At 35.2% G+C, this 26,813-nt stretch overlaps 1 protein-coding gene across 1 annotated transcript in view; it reads left to right on the forward strand.

Moving 5' to 3' along the window:
• The window catches only part of Rab1 (RAS oncogene family member Rab1), a 117,772-nt gene that overhangs the window by 74,502 nt on the left and 16,457 nt on the right, over positions 1 to 26,813 (forward strand). Inside the window, exons 4-6 of the mRNA XM_090400582.1 lie at positions 4,524 to 4,571; positions 18,300 to 18,395; positions 25,946 to 26,077. Coding sequence (XP_090256708.1) covers positions 4,524 to 4,571; positions 18,300 to 18,395; positions 25,946 to 26,077 — 276 coding nt within the window. The remainder of the gene's footprint in view (positions 1 to 4,523; positions 4,572 to 18,299; positions 18,396 to 25,945; positions 26,078 to 26,813) is intronic.

Consider the following 26,813-nt stretch of genomic DNA (forward strand, 5'->3'; position numbering starts at 1 on the left):
AGTAGAAAAAGCCATCAAAGGCTTGAAATGTGGAAAGGCAGCAGGAGTAGATGATATTCGACCAGAAATGCTGAAGTATGGTGGTATAAGAGTCTTACAGTGGCTGCACTGCATAGTTCAGGAAGCCTGGGCAGAGGGACGAATTCCCGATGATTGGAGTAAAGCTCTCATAGTACCCATATATAAAAAGGGAAATAAGACTGAATGTGAGAATTACAGAGGTATTTCCCTACTGAGTGTTCCTGGCAAGATCTATGCAAGTATACTTGAGAAACGGTTGAGAAGAATTGTGGAAGAAAAGCTTGGTGAAGAACAAGCTGGATTCAGGCCAAATAGAGGCTGTCAAGATCAGATCTTCACTTTACGACAAATAGTCGAGAAAGCATGGGAATATAACAAAGATCTGTATTTAAGTTTTGTCGATTTGGAAAAGGCATATGACAAGGTGCCAAGAGAGAAGCTATTCAATACGCTGCAGTTATATGGTGTCAATGGGGCATTATATCAAGCAATACTTAGTCTTTATTTGAGTTGTGAGTCAGCAGTTAGAATTGAAGGAAGTTCAGGAAGATGGTTTAATGTTAAATCTGGGGTCAGACAAGGATGTACATTATCCCCTCTGTTATTCATTATCTATATGGATCACATTATGAAGGAATGTGGTATTAAACCTGATATCAAAATTGGAGATGTTAAGGTCAGCTCTTTGCTTTATGCGGATGATGTTATACTTCTAAATAAATCCGCTACAAGTCTGCAAGATTCTCTGACTAAATTGAATAGCTGTTGTAATAGATATGGTATGAAGGTCAGCAATAAAAAGACAAAGACAATGAAAATAGGCAGAATCATTGAAAATGTCAACTGTGTTGTGAATGGAGAACCTGTGGAACAAGTAAAACATTTCAGCTACTTAGGCACAATTTTTACTGAAGATGGTAAACTAAATATAGAAATAGACAACAGAATCAGCAAAGCTGGTATCGTGGGAAGTCAATTGAATAAATTCATATGGAATAAGAGAGAAATTAGTCGGAACACTAAATTAGCTGTATACAAGACTGTGTTCAAACCAATTTTAACTTATGGGTCTGAGAGCTGGGTCAGAAGTAAAACACTTGACCAAAGACTAGAGACTGCAGATATGAGAGTCCTGAGAAAGATTAGAGGCGTGAACAGATGGCATCAAGGGCAATATCATATTAAAAATGGGGATATTAGCAAAGAACTTGACATTGTCAGCATCCAGGAATGCATTAGCAGAGCTAATCTCAGATGGTATGGTCACTTAAATAGAATGGGAGAGGAAAGATTAGCAAAACAAGTGTTCTCTGCCAGGTTGGCAGGAAAACGACCCAGAGGAAGACCAAGATATAGGTGGATTGATACGGTACAAAGTGCCTTAGATGATAGAAATATAAGATCTGATAATGTTGGAGTCTTGACAAGTAACAGACTGATTTGGAGGAAAATTGTAGATAGGAAGTTAGTAATGATGTAATTTTTTCATGTAGTACTGTCATATCCTGTACACCCCTTGAGGGTACATGGCAGGAATTTGATGATGATGATGATGATTGTTTGCCCTCCATAAGCCTTCAGAACAGCCTTATGCTTAGAGATATCAATCAACTTAGATTCTAAAAACACTCCTTAGATATCCCATCAGATTTGCTGGTAGTAATCTTCATTAGACACCTTTTTCTTTTCCACATATCCTAAAAAAAAAAGCCCGTAGCATTGAAATCTACTGACAGAATAGTGTCATTTTTGTTTCTTTAACCAATTTCTGGACTTGTATTCTTTGACATTGTTACCTAGTTGCATGCAAATTAAATGCTCGGCAGTAATGTTGTAGTAGGCTTGGCCAATGGTCTAGCACATGGTGTGTTCAGATATCCTCTCACACAGTCTTTGGTTGTATTGTGTAGTCATTTGACCAGTTTTATCGTGTCTGTTGAATTTTATGATCCTCAAGATCCTTCATCTGTCCTTATACATCATTCAGCTGTTTACCACCATTCTCAGTATACATTAAGACTGCTTGCTACACATGTACAGCTTAGTAGTTTGAGATACATCACTTGACTTCCACTTGATCCTGTGATTATCCCATATTTGAATGCAGGTAGTGCCTTCCAGAGGCCATCTGCTACATAAGTTGATATAAGTAATATGATGCATATATAGTCATGTTCCTCCATGCCAAATGGAACCATTTAGCAATGTCATTATTTTTACTCTAAAGATTTTGATAGTATATATTTATCAATCCATACATATATTTTCTTGAAATATTTTTAGGTGCTGTATTATCACATTTGCTTATTGTTCCTTTTGGAGTTTTGTACATATTTTCAAATCTTCAATAGTCATTTAAAAAACATTGCCTTGTTTTTTAAATATTTATTCATTATGCTTACAGAAATTACATTTATGGTAACTAGACAGTTTGAAAGTTTCAACTGTACATTATGAAAAAATAGGTTTCAGATTGTGTGAACATTTTTTAGCATTGCTGTACAGTAATATCTCGCTAATGCGAACCAATAAAAACCGTGCTCATTCGGATTAGCGAAAAGTTCGATTAGTGAATTTTCCCCAAGAGACAACAATAACTAGCATTTAAGACAAAAATAATCAGATTCTAATGGTGCATCAATTTAATTCTGTAAATAAATGAAGTAACTGATAGAAAAAAAGCTACTGTACTGTAATGTAAAAAATAAAAATTAATACAGCACACAAGTTTATTTTAGTAAAACATTTAGTTTGTATGTATCTGTATTGTTGAGGATTCTGATTTAATAAAATTGCATAGCTCAGAACATAACTTAATTTGCGTAAAAAAAATATCACTTTCTTGTAAACAACACAGAGGGTATCCCGGAAAATAACACAAAATTTTTTTTATTTTTTTGTAAAAAAGTCACTGATTTTCTTTTGCTTCTTGGAAGCTAAACTTTTTTTCGAATGCTTCTTCTGGGAGCTGCATTAGCAATAAAATTTTGTGGAATAGCATATCATTCAGCTTAGCCCATTCTACACATATTAAAACTGTCAACTGCCTCTTCATGTTTTACTTTTATTCTTCGAGTCCTTTATCGTCAGCATCATCAAATTCCTGCCATGTACCCTCAAGGGGTGTACAGGATATGATAGTACTACATGAAAATTTACATCATTACTAACTTCCTATCTACAATTTTCCTCCAAATCAGTCTGTTACTTGTCAAGACTTCAACATTATCAGATCTTATATTTCTATCGTCTAAGGTACTTTGTACTGTATCAATCCACCTATATCTTGGTCTTCTGCTGGGTCGTTTTCCTGCCAACCTGGCAGAGAACACTTGTTTTGCTAATCTTTCCTTGCCCATTCTGTTTAAGTGACCATATCACCTGAGATTAGTTGCTAACACTTTCCTGGATGCTGACAACATCAAGTTCTTTCCTAATATCCTCGTTTTTAATATGATATTGCCATTGATGCCATCTGTTCACGCCTCTAATCTTTCTCAGTACTCTCATATCTACAGTCTCTAGTCTTTGGTCAAGTGTTTTACTTCTGACCCAGCTCTCAGATCCATAAGTTAAAACTGGTTTGAACACTGTCTTGTATACAGCTAATTTAGTGTTCCGACTAATTTCTCTCTTATTCCATATGAATTTATTCAATTGACTTCCCACCATACCAGCTTTACTGATATGTTGTCTATTTCTATATTTAATTTACCATCTTCAGTAAAAATCATGCCTAAGTAACTGAAATGTTTTACTTCTTCCACAGGTTCTCCATTCACAACACAGTTGACATTTTCAATGATTCTGCCTATTTTCATTGTCTTTGTCTTTTTATTGCTTATCGTCAGCATCATCCTCTAATTCATTCTGTAGGATTATATTTATAATTTCAGCGTGGGATTTGATTTCGAATTCACTTTCGGTTCTACCTGTAATCCATTCCGTAACATCTGTTTGTGAAATTTCAACATTTGAATTTATATTTTTAGTCAAATTATGCACGTTTTGAATTTCATCTTTTTGTGTATCACCGTAGTTATCTTGCCAAATTCTAGAAGGCCACAGTTTTTTCCATGACGCTCAAATTGCGTCAGGTTCGACGGCTTCCCAAGCAGCAGCAACTGAGAATGCTACATCCTTAATTATTAATAGTACACAAAATAATATGTAATAAATAAAACGGTTTTTTTTCTTTCAAACCACAGTTCGGATTAGCAAGATACTACTGTATTTATTCTTATAATAGTTTTGCTCTTACAGGATAATTTTATAGGAATTTGATGGTTTAAACCAGAATTAGGCAATTTCCATTAATCATAAATGCCATTTTTATGCTTAATGGTAAATATAAATGCCCTTATCAACAGTTCAGTTTATCATCATAGTAATTTCAATATTTATTTTTAGTTTCTTTTAATTTTGTCCCTCTTTTTCCAACTTTTTTTTCTTTAAGTAAATTTCATTAAGATCTTGAACTGATTTCAGTTCATATTTTTCAGAAAATCCGTACAATAGAACTGGAAGGAAAAACAATCAAATTACAAATTGTAAGTAATGTTGTCTCTTTTCTAAGATATTTATCTTTAATGCACATTATTATTAATGTATAATAATAATAATTTTAAGTATAATTTTATTATACTTAGAATAATTTTTAAATGTATAATAAATTTTATTCAATTCCATGCAGCCAGAGCAGTTATTTGCTGTAATCTAGCTTGACCCTCAGACATGACAAGATCAAGCTAGATAATTCAGATAGCTCTATGTATTTTATACAAATTTCTTATGAATTATTACCAACTGAACAAGGATTCATCAATAATGATTGATGGGATATCAGCACAGATGCTAAAGGTATGTTCATCAGAACTGGCTATTCCTTCGACCAGGTGTGGTCAAATGTAGACTTTTAGCAGACATATTTTCATCAGAAGGGTTAATTTTTAACTGATTTTACAGTTGTTGTTGTGTAAAGTGAGGAGGTAGGGTTGGAGGCTAGACGCTGTTGAGTGGTAATGGTTTTGAAAGGCAAGATTGTTATAAACTGGCCTGTAATCCAATGCAGGTGTTACAAAAGCTAAGTCACTCCTTTCATTTTTGTCTGTACCAAGAACTGGGTATTCCAATAACTACCCAAGCAATTAAGAATGTATGCATGCTCATTGTTAAAGTGAGCAATCGTATGGAAACATGTGTAAATTAAAATTATTATGGCTCATTACAGCCGTAATCTTTCTTTCTGTGCTCGTTACAACAAAGTTGAACTGTATATCAAATGGTGGTGGGGGGAGGGGAAGTAAGCAGTTGCATAAATTTATAGGGAATAAGAAACATCAGTCAAAGACTAAGCCAGCAGTTAACAATCTCCTAAACCAATTTAACATATGGATCAGAGCTGGGTTAGAAACAGTTCAGCAAAGACTAGCAACTAGATTTGAGTCCTGAGGAAAATTAGGGAATATTTAATAATGTAATAAAACTAATTCAGGCAAGCAGAATATGAAATCATATTTCATATAAAATATGTGAAAAAGTATAGGGGGAAAAAATCCAAAAGAATACTAAGATATAGAGAGATTGACACATTTAGAAGTGCTTCAAAGGTCACAATGTAAGCTGATCAAATTTGAGAACTGCCAAATTTGGAAGAAAGTTATCAGAAATTAATTACGTAATGTTAATTCATGTTAATCATCTAGTATGCTCCTTGAGGATAAATGTCCAAAAACTGATCATAATTTTGCCCGTGAAATGATTTGGGGTGATTTTTGTAAGAATGCTTATTAAATAAAACAATGAATTTTAAGAAAATCTATTCATGCAGAGTTGGGAGTCATTTGTTTGTAGATGTTAAATGAAGCAAACCTAATGGTCGGATTCTATATCTTGTGAAATACATGCAACTAAATCATTAAATTTTGTTTTCCATATTTATTTTAAATATTGTGAAATTAGACATTTTGTCCAAAAAAACATTTATATCCTATTGACAAGTCACTCATTGTGAAAACATCCTTCATCATAAATGCTATTTTAAGTTATTAACTTGATGTTTAAATGGTAAAGTTCACTGACTGTCTCCATTATTTTAGAGCATCAAGATTAAAGCAGCAACTTGATAGTTATTTACAGGGTTATCTCTTTTGGTCTGAGCTGAATTGGCTTGCTTCATTTTGTGGGATTGATTCCAGCTGAGTATAATAACAGAGATAATATGTAGCTCCTGTTAGTTCTGGATCATATCCTTTAACTACAGTTGAGGGTGATATGGGAACTGGAAGCCTTTATTGTATCTGGGTTAAGATTCTTCTGACATTTTTCTCACAAAAGATCATGGTACATTTCCTCTGGTATGGTTTGGAGGTGATTTTGGCTTGGTTCTCTGCAGGAATTGAAAATGATAGCAAGAAGTAAGCTTTGTCTTTAGTTTTGCAATAATACCACCCAGGTGTTAGAGCTAAGAACACAGATGAATAGAAGTTGTACCCAAAACTTCCAAGAGAACAGAAGGCATGATTGCCATTTGAATAAAGGATGTGTTTATGCATTTTCCTCTGTCAGACTTTTGTTTTGTAATTTTGGGTGTCACTGTAGACTGATAACAAAATTAGAAATTTTGTTCCAAGCCACATGGCAATGATCTGTTTTTTTTATTGCATTAGCACACTAGCTGGAAAACAAAAGCTTTGGATAGCAGACAGGAATTGTGAATGGAGTTGAAAATGCCCTTCATTTCAGCATGGATGATATGATGGATGATAGATATCCAATGTATTATATTGATGGGATTAGGCTAGAAGAAACTGATGAGGCTAGGGATCTTGGTGTGTTAATAGATAGGAAGTTGAAGTTCAGGGGTCATATGGCAAAGATTGCAAATACAATTCAAAAGATAATTGCAATGATGAAACGAACGTTCACACGTAAAGATAAGGATGTTATTTTGCCTCTTTACAAGCTTGATAAGACCTCACTTGGACTATTGTGTGCAGGTCTGGTCGCCTGGTTTCCATTGCGATTCTAATATAGTGGAGAGAGTTAAAAATGATATCAGGATTGTGGAATACTGAGTATGAAGACGTTGAGAATTTGTAGACTGCAAACAGGAGAAAGAGAGAAGATATGATTGAGACTTGCAAACTTCTGAAAAGGTCATACAGGATTTCAGTTGAAAAATTTCAATTTATGGAGGGTGGGGAAAAGACGAGAGGGTATCCTTGGAAGCCGAGAATGAAGGTCGCTAAGAAGGGGATGAGGACTAGATTTTTCTCTCATAGGGTGGTGCATGATTGGAATGGATTGCCATTGGATGTTGTGAGTGCAAGCAGTGTGAATGAATTCAAGAATAAGAATGATAGCTGGTGCGTGTAGTATGTGGCCTCCTTCGATGAGTCTGACTCCCTGGAGATCAATATGGAGACTGAATTTTCACTGGTAGAAGTTATTTCTCAAATGCAGTTAAATTCTCTCTCACCCTTTTCACATGTAGTGTAGATGATTCAAGGATGCATCAGATACACTGTAGGGGTACTGCCACCATTCAAGAGTAACCATATACTGTAGGGTGAAAAACCCACAAGTACTTCAGTGTGCATGTGAGGTGTAGATGAGGAGTGAGAAAGAAGTTTACATTTTTCTTGAAAAGTTGCAGGTTGTTTGGAAATATTTCATGAGGAAGGTTGTTCCAGAGGACAGATGTAATTGAGATAAAAGAGGAAAGAGTTTGGTCTGTTTGTGGTTGCATTGAAAAGGAGTGCAGCTGCTGCTCTTGTTTTAAGGCCAGTAGAAAATGAGAAATGATTGTCAGTTCATTGGAACTCTGACCATAGAAGTACTATAGAACCTTGTACTGGAAAGGATTAAACCAAGAATATAATTTCTTGGCATCTTTAATTTATGACATTGCATCTGTGAGATAGAGGTTGAAGTGAGTGTAAGAGAGGGTTTATCAATGAGTTGCATTGCTCTCTGGAGAGCATTGAGAATTTTTAGTGACGTTTTTAGGTTCACCAGCCCAAACATGAGTAACATGGGCATATTTGTGATTTGTATAGTTGAAAAATAGTATCTTCATCAGAAGCTGAAGCTTCTTTTTGCATGTTGAGAAAGCGATTGTGATTATGCCAGAAGACTAGAGGTAAATGTTATTCCAAGCACATGCGAGAGAGAGAGAGAGGGGGATGCTGTCTAATATGTATTATGAGGATTTATGAGAGAAATGGCAAGACTGGGGCAGTATAAAAGCAAATATTTGGATATGGAATGTGGAAAAAATAGAAGTTCTGAAGTTACTGAAAGGCAAAGTAGAAGTTCTGAAGGTCATCAGAGTATTCGTGTAATGTTGAAGCCTAGGTACCTGATGTAAGCAGTGACATTCCTCTCCATCCACCCAGCATCTAGATTTTGTTAACCAGTTATTTCCAAATATACTGTATAGGTTCTCTCTTCTCTTCTCTTCTCATTAACTCAGATCATCCTGTACAAGTTCATTTGGAAAAAATGGAAGTCCAAATGTTGGGTGAATGGAGAGAATTGTCATTGCTTATGTCAAGTACCTTGATTCAAGTCAAGTACCTTGACTTGAATGTCGAGTCCATTAACCAGCTTGGTTAATGGACTCAACATTCAAGTGACTAAAGACTTCAATTTTTTGGTAGTTTCATTCAGAGAAGTTGAATGTCATGATTTCAGAATTTGGAGAGTAGTCAGTTTATCAGTTATAGAATGGAGACAAGAAATCAAGAAAAATGCAGGTTAAAAAGAGGATTCTAGATATGGCACTCAGACATGGAATATCAGATCATGCAAATACAGAAATATTGTAGCAAAAGGAATCATGTATTGCAGTTTTCACTTTAGTTATGTGAAAAATAGGTCAAGTTAAGTTTGTTGATGCTGCAAATGTTGAAGTGGACATAGAAAAGTTTTTTGATTGCAGCTTGTATTTTTAAAGTTATTTTGGTCAAATTTTTAAGGGAACTTTTATCCATAGTGAAACTTATTTTCTTATGGTGGTATTTTAAAAGTTAAAAATAGGGATGTGCAGTGAGAGGATATTTTCAGACATGTTACCGGAATATGTCGAGAACCTCCATTCTCCATGCCGTAACCATGCCTTGAGAGTGTCATCGACATACCACACTGCTTGTCTTCCCTTCACACATGATCCAATAATGTAGGTGGCAGCAAGATTATGTGCCTAATGCATTATCAGGTTATTTTTACTATTCGCTGGCCTTTTGAAATTGTTTTGCTGCTGCACCCTCAAAGCTCAAATCTCTTTACAGCATGTTTGGCACCATCTACTTCACATTTCCAATGAATAGGGCAATAATGTTTCACCAGGCGGTGGTCATTTACCATTTAGTAGATCTGGCTGGAATTTCTTCTAAGAAGCTATCTTTGTAGTAACTTCAGACTGCATTATGTATTAATCATCATCATCATACGTATCAACGATTTAGGCCTAGTATGGCCTGTTCCGGCCTTAGAAGTCATCGTTTAAGAGGACGTCCTGGTTTTCTTTTTCCTAATGGCTTGTACTTTAAGGCTTGTTTTGGTAATCTTTCTGTTTTCATTCTTTGAACATGTTCCATCCATCTATGTTTATATTTTTTAATTTTTTCAATTACTGTATTAATAGGAATTACTGTATTTCAATTACTGTATTAATGTATTAATAGGAATTTGAATTAAGAATATTAAATTAACTTATGACTTATTTTGTAATAAGAAAAACCAAGTCCATAATTGTTTTCAAGTACTAAACTGAAATCGAAACCTGTGAAATGTTTTGACAAGAGCAAAACTAAAATATGACTATGCTTTTGTTCATTATGACAGTTTATGGAATTCAACTTTTATAGCTATAATAAGTGGTAGCAAGACTGAGTTTTCACTGGTAGAAGTTATTTCTCAAATGCAGTTAACATTCTGTACCATTCTTTTCACATATAGTGTAGATGACTCAAGGACACATCAGATACACTATATGGGTACTGCCACCATTCAAGAGTACAGCAGTACCTTTTGAATGCAACTGCACCCTTATTCAAGGGTGTAATAAAACTGTTTCTTGGGCTGGTTGCTAGACATGATACCAAACCTTATAGTAACAAATTAGGAGACTTAACTAGCAAAAAAAAAAAGCCTGCTGTTCATTCTGTACAGCAACTTAATAGCAACACCACACTGAGTATGGTGGTATGCAAAGGGAATTTTTGAGACGATTATTTCAACCCATTGCAAGAGACTGATTTTCCTTTGTGTGGATGGTATGTTTGCAAGTCTTACCTTGCATTGTAAGTCCCTTAGCCTTAGTTTTTCTCCACAGTGACAGTGAAAGATGGTTTTAGATATTTTTGCTGCAGACCATAAAAATGCCAGGGAGGGAGGTGGGGGGGGGAATCCAACAGGCAAAAATCAAAGTAGTAACAATTCAATTAAAAAAAAAACAACTTCTGTGTAACTTTATGGCCTTAATAGCAACATAAACTAGACCACTTTTTCCTAAATTAAACCTTAGCTGGTGAGCTCAACCCAAACCACAATTTACACATTTCCTTCTGCCACATAGTTAGTGTATGTACATTCATTAGTACCAGTATTTCCTTGTTTGAACCATCTCCCCTTCTCCCATTTGATCAACTGTGATTCAATTTCTTCATTAAACTTTGCTGCATTCATTTTCTGTCTGTTGCTTTCCAAACTCTGATAAACACTGACTACTGATCTCTTCCCTGAAGCTTGTATTTCTACAGTTGAGAAGTATCCAAATAAGTTCTTCTGTAACTTCATAACTCAGACTTCTCTTTTCTGATTCCACTGATCAGGTGCCAAGATATTTGCTCTTAGCAATGACCCAAACAAATATTCTATCTATCCATCAGAATATCAGACAGTCCTCATAATTATGCTAACCTTTGACCTTTTAAGGTCTTCTTTCACAATGCTATAGACCACAACCTTGCCTAGGTTTCCCCTAATATAGAAAACCTTTGCCCAATCAACTTCAAACTTATGTTCTCTGGCATTAGAAGGGTGCCAATGAGAACTTCCTTGACTTTTGCTATCCTCTAAGTCTGCCCTGGCAATCCAAGAAGAAAAATTCATATCAAGTGACTTTATCAATATTCAGTCTGATTTTTGCTGGCTCATGCACACAAACACTGTGCAAGTTTTTAGTCTCAGACCCCATGTGTGTGGTAGTCTGTGCTCACAGAAGCAAAAATTGCAAGCCACAAACTTAATTTAACAGCAACATTGGCATTTCCATTTCAACACATTTGTCCAGCCATTCAAATTTAAATGAATTTGGTTCTCTTTGACAGATATTTTGAGGGTTTAACTTATAAAACTACAAATGTAATATTTCTCATATTAATATTGTCCCCTCCCTTTTTTTTTCTTGTTATAATCTGTAAAACTGCGATCACTAAACTCACTTAAATCTGCACAGCTACAAAAATCCATATTTGCATAAGCAAATGATTGTGCTGTCTGAACAGTAGACATTAAACAAATGTCTCTGCAACTTGCTGATATCAGCATCAGTTTGAATTGGTTAGTGATATTGGAATGGAGAAATTACTAAATAGGTGGGAGATGAACTTTGTCTGGAGTAAGACCACTTATTTGGAGGCCTGAAATGGCTTGATAAAAGTTGTGTTTTGGTCTTTAGAGCAAAATTTCCAGACAAAAAAAAAAAAAAATTATATACGAATATAAAGCCCACAAGAATTGTTAATATCAGTCCAATTTTGAAAATCCACTGGATGCATATTCTGTCCATGTCCACTGCTGTATGACATCAAGATGTTACTATTATAATATCCAAAGACAAAAAAAAAAATTATATACAGATATAAAGTTAAGGGGGTGCTTAAGGGTCAAAGCTGTATAACTGAGAGGAGATCTTCATAGCCCTTAAAGGAATGTGGAGAACCGACCAGGGCTTCTGACCTAATGTCCAATCCTCACCTTCTCATGGTGCACCCTGTTGGGTATCTACCTGGATACTGAACGAACGAGGATGGGCTGGCAATTTGGGATTTAGCTGACCAAATTGTATTCTTATTGGTTAAACCAAAATAAAAAATGATGATACAACATGACAAAATTTCATGCCGGCTGGGGCGTCGCCCAGTTAAACAAGGCCCCTGTTGTTTTCGCCAGGGAACCAGGGCGAACAGCGAAAAGTCAGTTACTGGAACAAATCTGAAAACAAACCCCAACTCAACATCACCAGAGTTAGAGATCGGTACTATCAACGTAAGAAGCCTGAATGGCAAAGAAATGGAGCTAGCTGAGGAATTAGATACGTACCAGATCGACATAATAGGGGTGACTGAAACAAAAAAGACCAAAACTGGTGAGATCTTTCTGAGCAATAAATACAAAATGTTATATTATATTCAGGCAATGACAATCAAGGAAAAGGAGTAGCCATAGTATTCAACACAAAAGATGATGCTAATCTTCTTGAATGGCAGACTCAAGTAGAGTGATATGAGCAAATATCAGAATGGGAAACTGGACAATGAGACTTATTTGTGCCTATGGTCCTATAGAAGGCTCTACTAAGGTTGAAGTAGAAGAATTTTGAGGATCTAGAGAAAGCTTCTGACACAATGAAAAAGGAAAAGTTGGTCTTTGTTGGGGATCTAAATAGCAGAGTAGGAAGTGATTGTCAGACATACAAAAATATTTGGAGAAAAGAGCAAAGCTAATAATGGCAAATATCTATACCTGTTGGATTTCTGCTCATGATATGGACTGGTTATTACTAACACAATGTTCCAACATAAAAATGTGCACAAATTCACATGGAGAGAAGAGGCAAGGAATAAGAAACGTCTCATTGACTATGTTATTGTTGATAGTGATGTTTTCTCCCTGGTGCAGGACACCAGAGTACAGAGGATTTGAAATTGGAAGTGATCATTATTTAGTCTTGAGCAGGATAAAATTGAATTTCATATTGAAAAGAATAACATGTAAGAAAATTTTAAAGAGAAGAAAAGTTGAGCAGCTCTCGGGTGTGAATGTAGACTAAAATACACAAAGATTATTGAAGGTACACGGCAGGAATTTGATGATGGTGGTGATGATATAAAGTTAAGATAAAAGAAAATCCTTTGTCCATTTATGGGCACGAATGTACTAGAGGTTTACAAAAAACCTTGCATGGGTGGGAGCCACATAAATTATACTTGCTTGTTACTTATTTTACTCTATAATTCATTATTCAAGTACACTCACATTAAGTTAATTTCTGAAAGCAATTTTTTGTGAGTTTGTTTTCTTTTCTGACTGATGTCCACGTGCACAGCTTAGAGGGGATCATTACTTTGGGACCGAAGCACTAGCTTTTCACTTGGCTTATACCTGCAGCCCACAAGAATTGTTAAAATCTGTCCAATTTAGAAAATTCACTGGATGCACATTCTGTCCATGTCTACTGCTGTATGACATCAAGATGTTACTATTATAATATCCAGAGACAAGACTGACTTACTGGCATCAGTGTTCTCCAACTCCTGCCAGTGCAAAGCCTTCCACGTTACCAAGAACACTCACTTCATATCATTTGTTAGGGGAGGGAAAAGCCTTGGATAACTTGGAAAAACAGTTTCTGGTCCTGGCACCCCTCCCCCCTCCATTGTTCTGAAAAGTTCTTTTGGAATTAACATATGTCCATAATCACCTCCTTAATGTTTCCTGCTCAACTAGCATTCATCCTAGTACATAGAAAATGCCTACATTCACTCCATTCAAAAAAAAAAAAAAAGTCAGCCAACTATTAGCAATGAGCAGTATAGATTCTGCCAGTCATAATTCACAGCTTATCTTTCCATCTCCCTTTGAATATAAGCCATGAAAACATTTTAAAGGTATTCATTGTTAATCTTGGCATTTCTAGTGCATTTGAGTTCTGATACAGAGGCATACTCAGCAAATTATCATACTTTAATCTTCCTTTATAATTAAAAGCTGCAAGATTTATAATCATTGCCTTACTGTTCTTCAGTGGGAAGAGAATGAATTACCTTGTGAACATCAGTGTTACCATAAAAAAACAGACCTATCTTAATTTCTTTTAAGGGGATCTCACATTACCTCCCTTTTGGTATTATTCAGAGTTTGAAAGATTTCTCTTGGCTGATTTATACATTTACAACCATGAAAAGCAGTATACTCAAGACATTGTATAAATCTGAAATCTCTAAATGAATGGATTCAGTGATTTATATAGATCAATGATCTTTTTCATAGATTCCAGTCACTCTCGCCGATGTTCAGTTTTTCTTTTCGTTTTTCTAAGCATGGACAACATTCTGTTGAACTAAATTGCCATTATTCCTCCTCTTTCTTCTGAGACTTAATGAACAGCTGTCAGTAACATTCATTTATTCTCCATTTCCAAGGTTAATGAATGAAATTCACTCTCTCCTCATTCATTTAGTCTCCATCTTTCTTTGGACCAGTTTCAATCATTATTCCCTAAGTACAACTTTCATAAAACATGTTAAGATTCCTTCTTATTCTTACCCTCTTATCTATGTGTGGTGCATGCTGATTTGCTGTGGTCTTTTATATGTGAACCAGATAAAAGTAAAATGGTTATTGCCATATTACTGGTGATATGGATATGCAAAGAAGCTGGTTGGAACTGGTTAACTAATGATTATATATGTATTATGGGATACAAAAAAAACTTCATGTGAATTACCGTATTTTTCAGACCATAAGACACCTTTTTACATAGAAAAATCAACTTAAAATTGGGATACGTCTTATGGTCCAAAGGTAACATTAAAATACTAATCTTTACACTGTACCGAAGTTCAGTTACTGGTGCAATATGTTAAAAAAATTAGTAAGTATGCCACTGAAGGTAGGTACCTAAGTTATCTCGTTGCATGTGGGTGAATCACCAATTTAGAGCATCAATAGTCATTAGTGTGTAAACATATGTGCTTTTGTATGGTTCATTTGAATTATTTTTTATAAGTCGTTAAAAATTTTTATCTTAAAATTAGAAAAAATGAGTGTTAAACAAAAAATCTTTCATATAACGTGAATTATAAATTAAATGTGATAAATTATGCAAAAACAATATGGAAACAGAGCAGCAGAAAGACATTTTGGTCCACTGCCAAAGAAAAGGTTCGAGAGTGGAGAAAACAAGAGGAACAATTAAAACTGCTATGTAAACACAAGAAAACATTCCGTTCACACCTAGAAAAATGGCCACAGTTAGAAGTACAAATGAAAAATTGGGTAACAAATCATCGAAACATGGGAATATCTGTTTCTACGAAAATTATAATTTTTGAAGTGAAATGATGGGCAACTGCTAATGGAATTTTAGATTTTACCGGATCACCGTCTTGGTGCTTTAGATTTATGAAAAGACAGGTTATTCATGCGTACAAAAACCACTCTAGCCCAAAAAATGCTGGCTGACTATGAAGCTAAAATTACAGAATTCCATAGATTTGTCATATCAGCGAGAAGGAAATTTAACTTTGAGCTTAATCAAATTGCGAACATGGATGAAGTGCCTCTAACTTTTGATGTTCCTTCAAATCGGACAGTAGATTCAAAAGGCACCAAATCAATAGTGATCAAAACAACAGGTCATGAAAAAACTCACTACACTGTAGTTTTAGCTTGTTGCGTGGACGAAACAAAATTACCCCTCATGTTAATCTTCAAGAGAAAACGTTACCAAGAGATGAAATTCCTCGTGGCATTATTATTCACGTTCAAGATAAAGGCTGCTGGACGAAACAGGAATGAAATTATGGATACAAAAGATATGGGCAAAACGTCCAGGTGCGTTGTCTAAAAAAGCCTGCGATGTTAGTGTGGGATCAATTCAGAGCGCATAAAATAGAATCAACGAAGAAGCTTCTAAAAGAAATGAATATAGAATTAGCTGTCATTCCTGGAGGCCTTACAAGTCAATTACAACCCTTGGATGGATCTATTAATAAACCCTTCAAAAATTTTATGCGGGATGAGTGGAACAAATGGATGGCAAAGCCAAATCACGATGTTACAGCAACAGGACATATGAAATGGCCAACAATTTCAGAAGTATGTACCTGGGTGAAAAATTCATGGGAAGCTGTGAAAGAAGAGACAATTATAAAGTCATTTAAGAAATATGGGATAAGTAATGCGATGGATGGTACCAAAGATGACGCAGTTTTTGAAGGGAGTGACAACAATAGTTTAGACAAAAGTAATACGAACGGTGACATTAACAAGACCAGTGATAGTACCGAGAGTGAAGATGAACTGAATATTGCTAATACAAATGATTGTAACAATAAATAAAAATTAAGTAAGAATTTGTAAATATCTTGATATAATAAAATATTTATTTCTAAAAATCGTCTCATAAATTTGGGGTGCGTCTTATTGTCCGAAAAATATGGTAATTACTCTGAGGGTGGTCTGAAACATTCTCAGCCTAAGAAAAAACCAAATTTATAATTTCAAAATTATTTTTATTTTTCAACATAATCACCCCCTTATGTACATTTATTCCAGTGATGCTTCAGCGCCATTATCCTGTCCCTGTAGTGGTGCTCAGTAAGATCTGCAAAATAACCCTCTACAGCTGCAGTCACCCCTTGATTCGAAGAAAAATGCTGACCAGCGAGGAAGAGTTGTAGTTTTGGAAAGGGATAGAAATCAGAGGGAATCAAATCTGAGGAATAGGTGAATGTTCGAACAATTCATAGTGCAGATCCCTTAATTTTCCCATTGCCAAAACACCTTTGTGGGTAGGTGCATTGTCCTAATGAAAGATGATTTTTTTCTTCTGCAAACTGGGTCTTTTCTCACAGATTTTTTTCGTCTAGTCTGGTTAAAAGATCGGAATGATATTCCCCGGTTATTGTTTTACCCTTTTCAAGATAATTAATAAACAAAATGCCTTTGGCATCCCAAAACACTGATGCCATGGCCTTTCCTGCTGATGGAACTGATTTTGTCTTCTTTAACACTGAATAACCGGCTTCTGTCCACCTGGTTTGACTGCTGTTTGGATTTTGGTGTGTAATGGTGAATTCAAGTCTCATCCATAGTAATAAATCTATGCACAAAATCAGTTGCTGTTAAAACCCTACAGCACTGTTCAGAGATTTTCGCATGAGTGCGTTTTTGATCTGCTGTTATCAAGCGTGGCACCCATCTTGCGCAAAGCTTTTTCATTTGCAATTCTCCATGCAAAATATATCATACATGTTCTCTTGAAATGCCTATAGTCTCAGCAATTTCATGCACTTTGACTCACCAGTCATCCAATTCCATATTGCAATTGATCAATGATTTCTAGTGTCGTTACACTTTTTGGACGTCTTTCATGTGGATCATCTTCAAGTCTGGTATGGCCACGTCTAAACCCGGCAGCCCGTTTCTTAATTGTCGAAAACAAAGAAGAGTGGCCATAAACTTTTATGAACTTTGAATTTCTTTTGGTGTTAAACCTTCTTTTAAAAAATTATTTTATAACTGCACTATACTCAATTTTATCCATTTCAAGGGATACAGACAACACTTCTGCTTCAGACAGCTGTATATAAAAAAAAACTACTACATAGAATGACTTGCAATTTCACATGGCTGCTTATGACAGATGTACCAATTTAGAAAAAAAATCTTGCTGATAGTATTGCCATATGGTTGAGGCAGAGAACTTTTCAACCCCCCCCCCTCCCATCGTATATATATATTGAGTAGCTTAGTTGTTAAGACATCAGTTTTCACTGTTATAACATTCTCTCTGATACTTATAAAAGTCTTCGTCAAAGTGTCATAGAAAGAATGCCATTTTAAATGAAATTCACTAGAGCAAACTTATTTTCAATCGAGGAAATTCCTATTTCTTCTACAGAAATAGTTATCGCTCGCTCTGGTTTGCTTAGAATAAGGTAAAATATAGAGGGGAGGAAAAGAATGTAATCCTTTTTAAGTACAATATACTTCATTCCAATGAAGGTATATGTATGGGGGAGGTGAGGGGGCAGCATATAGAAATTACTATATTGAGGTCTCAAGTCTTTCCTTGGGATTATTTCCTGAGAAAACATTACTATTGTGTTTCAAGTATTGTTTCTTAAATTGAATTCTGTATTTTTTTCCTTTTCATTTTTATTATACAGTGAAAGTGAATATATGAAATGTTACATTTGATATCCATAATTAGTAAAATCAGTGTGGTTGTAATATATATAGCAAGTGTTTTAAATTTTCAGTGGGATACAGCAGGTCAAGAGAGGTTTAGGACAATCACTTCTAGCTACTACAGAGGAGCCCATGGAATTATTGTAGTGTATGATGTTACAGATCAGGTAAACATTAGATGTATATTAAAAACATTTAAGCCTTTACTAGTTTTAAATGCTAATATTCTCTCTGTGTACATGCATGTGCATCAATTCCATGCATACTAGTGACAGGTCTCACATAAATGGGCCTGACACACACACACACACACACACACACACACACAATGTATTTGCTGGCCTATAAGAGGCATCCCCTTTTTTGTACACATTTTTTATCACTGAATATTATGAATTTACAATATTTCAAATATAAGTAATAAGTAAGTACTTTCAACAAATACCTTGACGAATAATCATTTTTATAGACACAGTCCCTCTTTTCTGTGGTCTAAAATCCACTTATTCAGTTCTGCCTCAAGTTCTGGCCATTTTGCAGTTCCACTTCGTAGGTTATGTTTACTGTGAGTTGCTTTTTTTAGATTCTCTTCTTGATTCTGCCACGTTCTTATTATTTTCTCAGTTGGGGGTGGTGGCCAAAAATGCCTCTCTGCAGCCCTGTTTCCATGTTCTTTAGCATATGCAATCACACGTAGCTTGTATGCAATATTGTAGCAATGCTGATGTTTTTCAGCCATAATTTGCCAAGAAAATTTAACAGCAGATCTGTGATTTAACAGCTGTGATGTTGATGACAGTGCATCCACTGAACTCTACATAACTGGAATGCCCTCACACACACACACTGCAAGGAAGCAAGAAAGAAATCACGTAACTTGGAACAGAGAATTTCCAGAAATGAAAGTAGTAAAAAAACTGAGTATCGGCGTATAAGATGCACTCTGTTTTATTATCACATGACAATTATTCACTCCATAGCTTAAGATTAACTTTTAATTTCAATTCACTTGGGAAATGGACGAGATTAAAAAAAATAAAAATAAAAATTCACTTCAGTGAAACTTGAGAAACTATTGGAATTCATAATTGGCATGAACTGAATATGTATTCAAGATAATTAACAGCTATATATATGTGTGTGTGTGTGTGTATATATATGAAAGAATGATCATTAACTCGGTTAACATACATATTTTTATAAAGAATTGAATGACTAGAACGAGATTTAAGTAAAAAGATTTTAATATAAAAACACGACTAGTTTCGGCTTAACAGCCTTCATCAGGTGAGGTTATAGAAAAAACACTGAAGCTTAAATAAACTATGAACATCAGAGAGAGAGTCTATACATAATTGACACTAAATCGTTGCGGTTGTATTTAAAGCTGTTCTTTCGTTAGTTGTATTGTTGGGAAAGTGCGTGCTAGTAGCATCTCGTGAACGCCAGTACATGATTACAGCTGTATGACAATCTGGGAGGTTGTAGCTCAAGTTATTATTTAGATGAACAGGATAATAACTTGAGCTACAACCTCCCAGATTGTCATACAGCTGTAATCATGTACTGGCGTTCACGAGATGCTACTAGCACGCACTTTCCCAACAATACAACTAACGAAAGAACAGCTTTAAATACAACCACAACTATTTAGTGTCAATTATGTATAGATTCTCTCTATTATGTTCATAGTTTATTTAAGCTTCAGTGTTTTAGTGTTTTTTTTTTCTTTTATAATCTCACCTGATGAAGGCTGTTAAGCCGAAACTAGTCATGTTTTTATATTAAAACCTTTTTTACTTAAATCTCGGTTCTAGTCATTCAATTCTTTATAAAAATATATATGTTCAATAATTTTAATGACTTAAAATACTGAGATAATTAAGAATAAAAGTTTAATAAGGACACAACTAGTTTCGTTGGTAAACCAACTTCATCAGGTGTGATTCCAGTCTATTTGGTGTTGTCAGCCTTCATCAGAGTTTACAGAGAACAAGATGTGGCTGGCAAGGGTGCTGGCTTGGATTCTATTATAATAGATGTCTCTTGTGCTTTTCAAGACTAAGAAAGATTGATCTATCAGTTTGTCCATAATAAGGTTTACCACAACTACAAATAATTCTGTATACTTCTGGGAACTGAAGATGGTGATGTCTTTTTGTAGACTAAGGATACATCGAAGTTTTGGTAAAGTAAAGAAGCACGTTTTGATGTTTAACTTTTTTAATATTCTTGCCAGTTTGGGGGAGAGGAAACTGATGTAAGGTAAGGAGATGTAAGCTCTGGGGGTGGGGGTAGTAGAATCTTCATTGGTTTGTTGATGATGGTGAAATAAAGTTTCTCAATACCTTTTTTTGGAGAGAAACCATTATTGATAAAGATCAATTTGAGGAAATTAAGTTCGTTTTGAAGTTCTTCATCGTCTGATAATAAGGATCTGGCCCGATGCGCAAGAGTAGATATGCCATATTTCTGTGGAGGTTAGTAATTAGAGGATGCGTGAAGGTGTATCTGTATGTGTCGATTTCCTGAAGATTGAAATTTTAATATCAGTACTCCTGGTTAGTTTTGCCTAAAAAAGAAAGACAATCGTTAACTTCTAACTCAGAGGTGAATTTGATGTTGTGGTGAAAGTTATTTAAATGATCCAAGAAAACTTTGAGGTTATCTGGGCCGTTTTCCCATATAAGAAAAATATCGCCATAACAGCCAAATTTTAGGTTTCAGCGTGTCCGAACAAATTGCTTTTTCTTCAAAGTCTTTGAGAAATATGTTTGCTAGCACCGAGGAAAGCAGATTACCCATGGCAAGTCCAGTATTTTGTTTGTAGATCTTGTCTTCGAATCTGAAATAGCCTGAGTCAACACAATGAGTAAGCGAAGAACTTTGTTCTCGAGAAGAGTGAGAACCTCCTGGGTTGGTACAGTGGTAAAGAGCGAAACTATGTCGAAGCTTGCCATCATATCTGATTTGTTAGGTTTGAAGTTTTTGATCTTGGAAACAGCTGAATTCTTGATTCTGCTAGCAGGTACTTAAACATTATTATATTCGCTCTTTTCACAAATTTTTCCGAAAACTTTGTTTCTTATTTTGTTTAAATCTCCAAGGACCGTTTTTTTTTTCTCTTTTCGGCTGGATTTGAAAAATTGTTTTTTAGCTGAACTTTCTTTTGGACTGTTCCCATAAATCTTTGTCAACATCCTCGTTTTGATGGTTTCTTACATCACTATTTGAAATTGCCTGTCATTTCATGAAAATCTTTTGAGTGTTGAATGCTTTATCTGCATTCTTCTTTCTCTGATCACTATTTAGAAGAATCTTACCTTGTTTTTATTTTTATAACATCAATTATCTCAGTGTCGTACTTTAATTCCCACTGGATTCACATTTCTATACTATTTGGTGTCTATCTTGAATTCTACTTATGTTTAGCTTGCTCCATTAACTTGTTTAACTGGCAATGCTTCAGCTAGTATGACATTTTATCTTATAGTATACCACCAGTGGAGCCTGTGTAGCTCAGTGGATGTGGCGTTTGCACACCACGGCGTTTGACAATGCAAAGGAAGACTTTTTGGTTTTGAATCTAGTCAGCGACTAGAAGAAATTTTTCTAAGCCTTTTTTTCGACTGGTTCCTGAGTCAGTCGATCTCTGGCATGGGCAAGTGGGTTTTTCCTCCCATAAATTCAAGAAAATCGAACGTAGAACCCACATTATTTCAGACATGAAATACGAGTGTTAGGGACCACAAGATGGCTGTGCTTTTTGAGCCATCTCTCTTCACTGCGTGGTGCTTAATTAGTGATAGCCTTGGGCCAGCTATCTCTGATTGGGTACCAGTGGAGATTGAACTGCCCACTCAGTCTCCAAAAGTTGGATAGGGCTAAAATGGCCTTGCTTACATTTCACGAGAAATGGTAATTGGGTGTGTGAAGGAAGTGGTAGCAGAATGCATTAATGATATCAGAAGGATAAATCAAGTGCGAGTTAAATGGATGAGTAGTGCAGGAACTGTAAAATGTTGGCCAAGTGGTTAGCATAATTGTTCCAACTATCAGGCTGAGAGTTTGGATCCTTAATGTGGGCATGGATGTTTGTCTTTAGATAATAGATGAATTTTATTAACTTGTGTGAGATCCTTCATAGCATAGTCAGTATAGACGAAGTCCTTTGGTCAGAAAGACCTGGGTTCCATTCCCATCCAAGACATGAACGTTTATCTGGTCTCTTTCGACTAAAGGTGAGTTAGCCGGTTTCATATTGAGGTAGGGAGTTTTTTTTTCATCTAGAAACTTGGGTTTTTCATCTCCCAGAATAGGCAAACTGGCTATTCTGGGAGATGTGTTCATGGACACATGCATCTACAAATATAGACACTGGGATAGGTGGTCGCAATTTTGGATCGTATTAGGCCATGCCTAATATGAATGTAACAGGCCACTAGGGCCTAATATACATATAAGGAGGTGCGAGACCCCATCCTGCTTATTGGAGTCCTGAATTGAATTTTTTTCCAAATCACAGTTTATTTCAGTGTATGATGCAGGCAAGTTGGGTCCATGCCAGGAGTATGCTTGAGCTACTGCTATTCAGTTTGTATATTAATGATATAGACTGATCTGAAGGGATATTATTCAGTTGTTTGCAGGTGATGCAAATTTGGGTAAAGCAGTGGTTAATAAAAATGTAGACGTCTTGCAGGATGATTTAAATAGACTGGTAATGCAGACATAGACGAGTGGCTGTTAGTTTAATGTGGCAAAGTATAAGGTTATGCATTTTGGGAAGAAGAAATTATTTGTGTACTACATTGTTGGAGATTCAGTATAGGAAATTGAAGCTAGGGATTTGGGGATGTTGGTTGATTGAAGTTCAGAGATGATCCTATGAGAGACCATATATAGAGGTAGATTAACCAGATAATCCTATGAGCTATTTTGGCAAAGGTTGCTGAAGTAGCTCATAAGATTACCTTATTAGTGTACCTCTTTATATGGTCTTATAAGGCTCCACCTGAACTATTATTGTAGATCTGGTCACCTGGATTTCTTGGAGTGGATCCAGAGGTGTGACCTGGATGGTTGTGGGTCTATGGAATCCTTATGAGGGTAGTTGAAGATTTGTGGGTTTCATAAAAGAGGAGTATAACCTATACATACAAATTACTTCAAAATTTTTATACAGCGAAAATAGGACTAAAGAGGAAAAACGAGAGGTTATTCCTGGAAAATGCACAGAAGAATATGTTGCTATTCTTGTTGTTGAATAAGTTCAAAGCACTGTATGACGTGTGAACGTTGGTTAGTGCCTAGTGAAACATTTGGGATACTCCCAGAGTGCAGACTAATGCACATCTGCATTATTACAGAGGAGTTGACGCTATAATAAGGCCAAATTTTTATTTTTAACAGTTGTTTTATAGATCTGGGGGGGGGGGGTCTAAATTATGGTCAAAATTGTTACTCATTAAAATTAAATAGTGTAAATGAAATCTCATACAGCTGTATATGTTCGTAGGGCCTCTGTAATGCAATTGGAAGAACGACAGTGCGGTGCGCCCTTTGATTAGAAAAGCCTAAGTTCGATTCTCATTGTGACAGAAGGAATCTTTATGGACTTTTTCAATTGAATGTGAGTTAGTCAATTTCATACAGAGGTAGAAGGGTTTTTCATCCTACATACAGACAAATCGGCCCTTCAGAAAACGCAATTTATGGACAAATAATACTATTTGTGGGGTGATGGATGGCATTGATGTAGATGATTGGTGGTAGAGGTTTGGTATAGTGGTGAAGATGGAGAATTGTGGGTGTCCTCCCACAATGAATCTACAGGCTCCTTAGAAGTGTCATGAATAATATACTTAAGTTTTAATTTGGCAATTTGAATTGAAGGATGTACAGGAAGACACCTCATTTCACATTAAACCAATGTTGTATATTGTGCTACCGAATTTAATATATAAAGAGTATTTCTATAACAGAAATAGAGGATGTAGGAGTAATGCACGGGTGCTACTGCAGATAACTGAATCTGGAGGCATGAGTGTGTTCTGTATTCAGTGCTGCATACTAACCTACCAGGTGTTGTGTGTGTGTGTGTGGGGGGGGGATTTTTATCCCCTAGCAAAACTTGGCTTTCTGTAAAGTAGCTGTACAACTTTGAATGGATGTATAATTTTATTAATGAATTATCTAAAATTTATAGTAATGCTGCCATATATGAAATCTTTAATTAAATTTCATCTTGGAAGCAATGTAGCATGTTTGGTGGACATATAAGAATTATAACTCTGCTTATAATTCTTATCATATTTGCATCTAAAGGTGATCTATACATTTCTTTTAGTAAATCCCACAGAATAATAAGCAGGTTAAGTCTGCTTTAAAGTTTAAACTGGCTTCTCCAGTCAGTTGATAAGGAAATTCATAGTGAGGTACATTTATACTAATGTAAATGAGGAGAGCCATCTTATTGTAAAAATGTGTTTTTGAAATTATGTCCAAATGCATAATACTGGCATTGTTTTCTCAAAAGAAGGGCTATGCACTAGTCTTCGTGACACAAAAACTCAGTTTTGGACTCGGAAACATGCTCATTTTATCACTTACATGACAGTTACTAAAAATTAGAGTATATAACTCCCTAACCTGATCTACTGTTTCTTCATTCATTACTGTCTTGCCACTTTTCTTGGTATAACAGAGACAACATTTGCAGCAAATAAAAGAAATAAATTTCTTGATAAGATACCTACCAGAGAGAAATAATTTGCAATTTGATATTTGTGTGTGGTATTATAACTTGAAGGGGGGGGGGGACTGACTATTCCCACACACTGCAATTACAAATACTTTTTTTTTTCAAGAAATCACCTTGTACTGAAATATCCAGGACATTGTTAATAGTTTCCAATAAAGCTGAACTTTAAGCATTTACATTTAGCAAGCTATCAGCCTGTAATTGCTAAATGGTTGTCACTGATGAACAAAGACTTGCATATTTAGTTTACAGAAAAGATGATCTTCATGCTAGTTTGTTATTCCTTAGGGGAATAACAAACCAGCATGCAAGTCCTAATAAGGCAAAAAGGCCTTATTAGGACTTGCACATTGTGACCCCCCTGTTGATTATTACTATCTATTAACCACGTCTTTGTCCCTATGGATGAAATATATCAACCATTATATTGCATTCATTATTTCAGTGTTATCTAAATACAATTTCAGTGGACTTTGCATCCATGTTTCTTTGATTGATGGGCAGTCTATTTGCACATGGCACAAGAAATTTATTTCTTGTATTTGTTTCAATCATTGTCTGTCACAGTGAGGTAGTGAATACACACCTCAGTGGATATCTATAATAACTAAAATAGTTATAGATATCCACTATAACTATTTTAGTAATTTGCCATAATACTTTCCACTACAACAAATTCTTAAGTCTTTACAAGTTTGCTGTAAAAAAAAAAAAAAAAAAAAAAAAACATGCCTGGTTTTCCTGTAATTCTTATGAAAACTACAAAGCATTATCAGTGACAACCGAGAATTGCTTTTTCTTATCTAGAGCCATACCTATGTTATGCTATTTTTTGGTTTGAAGTATTTGACTTTTTTCAATACCCTTGGAACAATTTTTCAAAACTTGAATTATTCATGTATGTATGTTGCACAAGTTTAATTCATATTTGATGTTTCTTTTTTTTATTTTAAGGAGTCCTTCAACAATGTAAAACAGTGGCTTCAGGAGATAAATCGCTATGCTAGTGAAACAGTGAATAAGTTACTGGTGGGCAACAAATGTGATCTGACCACAAAAAAGGTTGTAGATTACACAACAGCAAAGGTATAAAATTTAATTTCATCTATTTGTTTCATCTTGTCATGTCTTATAAATATTAGTTTTACTATTGTCATTTTTGGAAACATTTCACAAAATTAACTTGCTTATGAATAATGAGTTGGCTAAGCATAACTGTTTTGATAGCTAAAGGGGCAAAATAAACTAGTGGAATACTTACATGCAATTACTAAATCATTTCATGTGTTAGTTTGAAATTTGAAAATAGTTATTTATATGAACTCTTATGAATTGCTGAAATCTTAAGCAGAATTTTACTGCTATGTTAAGTTTTTATCTTGAAGAGTGGAGATTCAAAAAATTCATTGTAGGAAACTGCAACCAAACATCAAAATTGTTTACATTCAACAGTTTCTCATATTCATTGCAGGCATGCTTAAGCAAGTAATTATATTGAAGTCTTGCTGTGGTAGCTGATGTGAAATAGGGTCATTCATCCTGTTTCCTGGATTTCATTTCCTGAATGCCAAGATGAACAGGTGTTATGGTTATTGAACTGGTTTTAAGGAAATGTAGCGTTAATTTTTACAAAGATTGTCTTTTTTTTTTCAAATTCCATTGGGAACATTAGCAGTCTATAAATGTTTTGTCTGTTGATCTTATATCAGCAAAATTTCTCTTCCCTTATGGGGTTCCATTCCAGGGCTGCATGGCATTTTTGTCCAGTCCACCTGATTTCCAGGTTAACATTTTGCTGATTTGTTTTTTTTTTTCAGACATC

This window comes from Typopeltis vanoorti, chromosome 11 (genome assembly GCF_054136105.1).
Source record: "Typopeltis vanoorti isolate ZY-2024b chromosome 11, IOZ_Tvanoo_1.0, whole genome shotgun sequence".
Taxonomy (NCBI): Eukaryota; Metazoa; Arthropoda; class Arachnida; order Uropygi; family Thelyphonidae; genus Typopeltis; species Typopeltis vanoorti.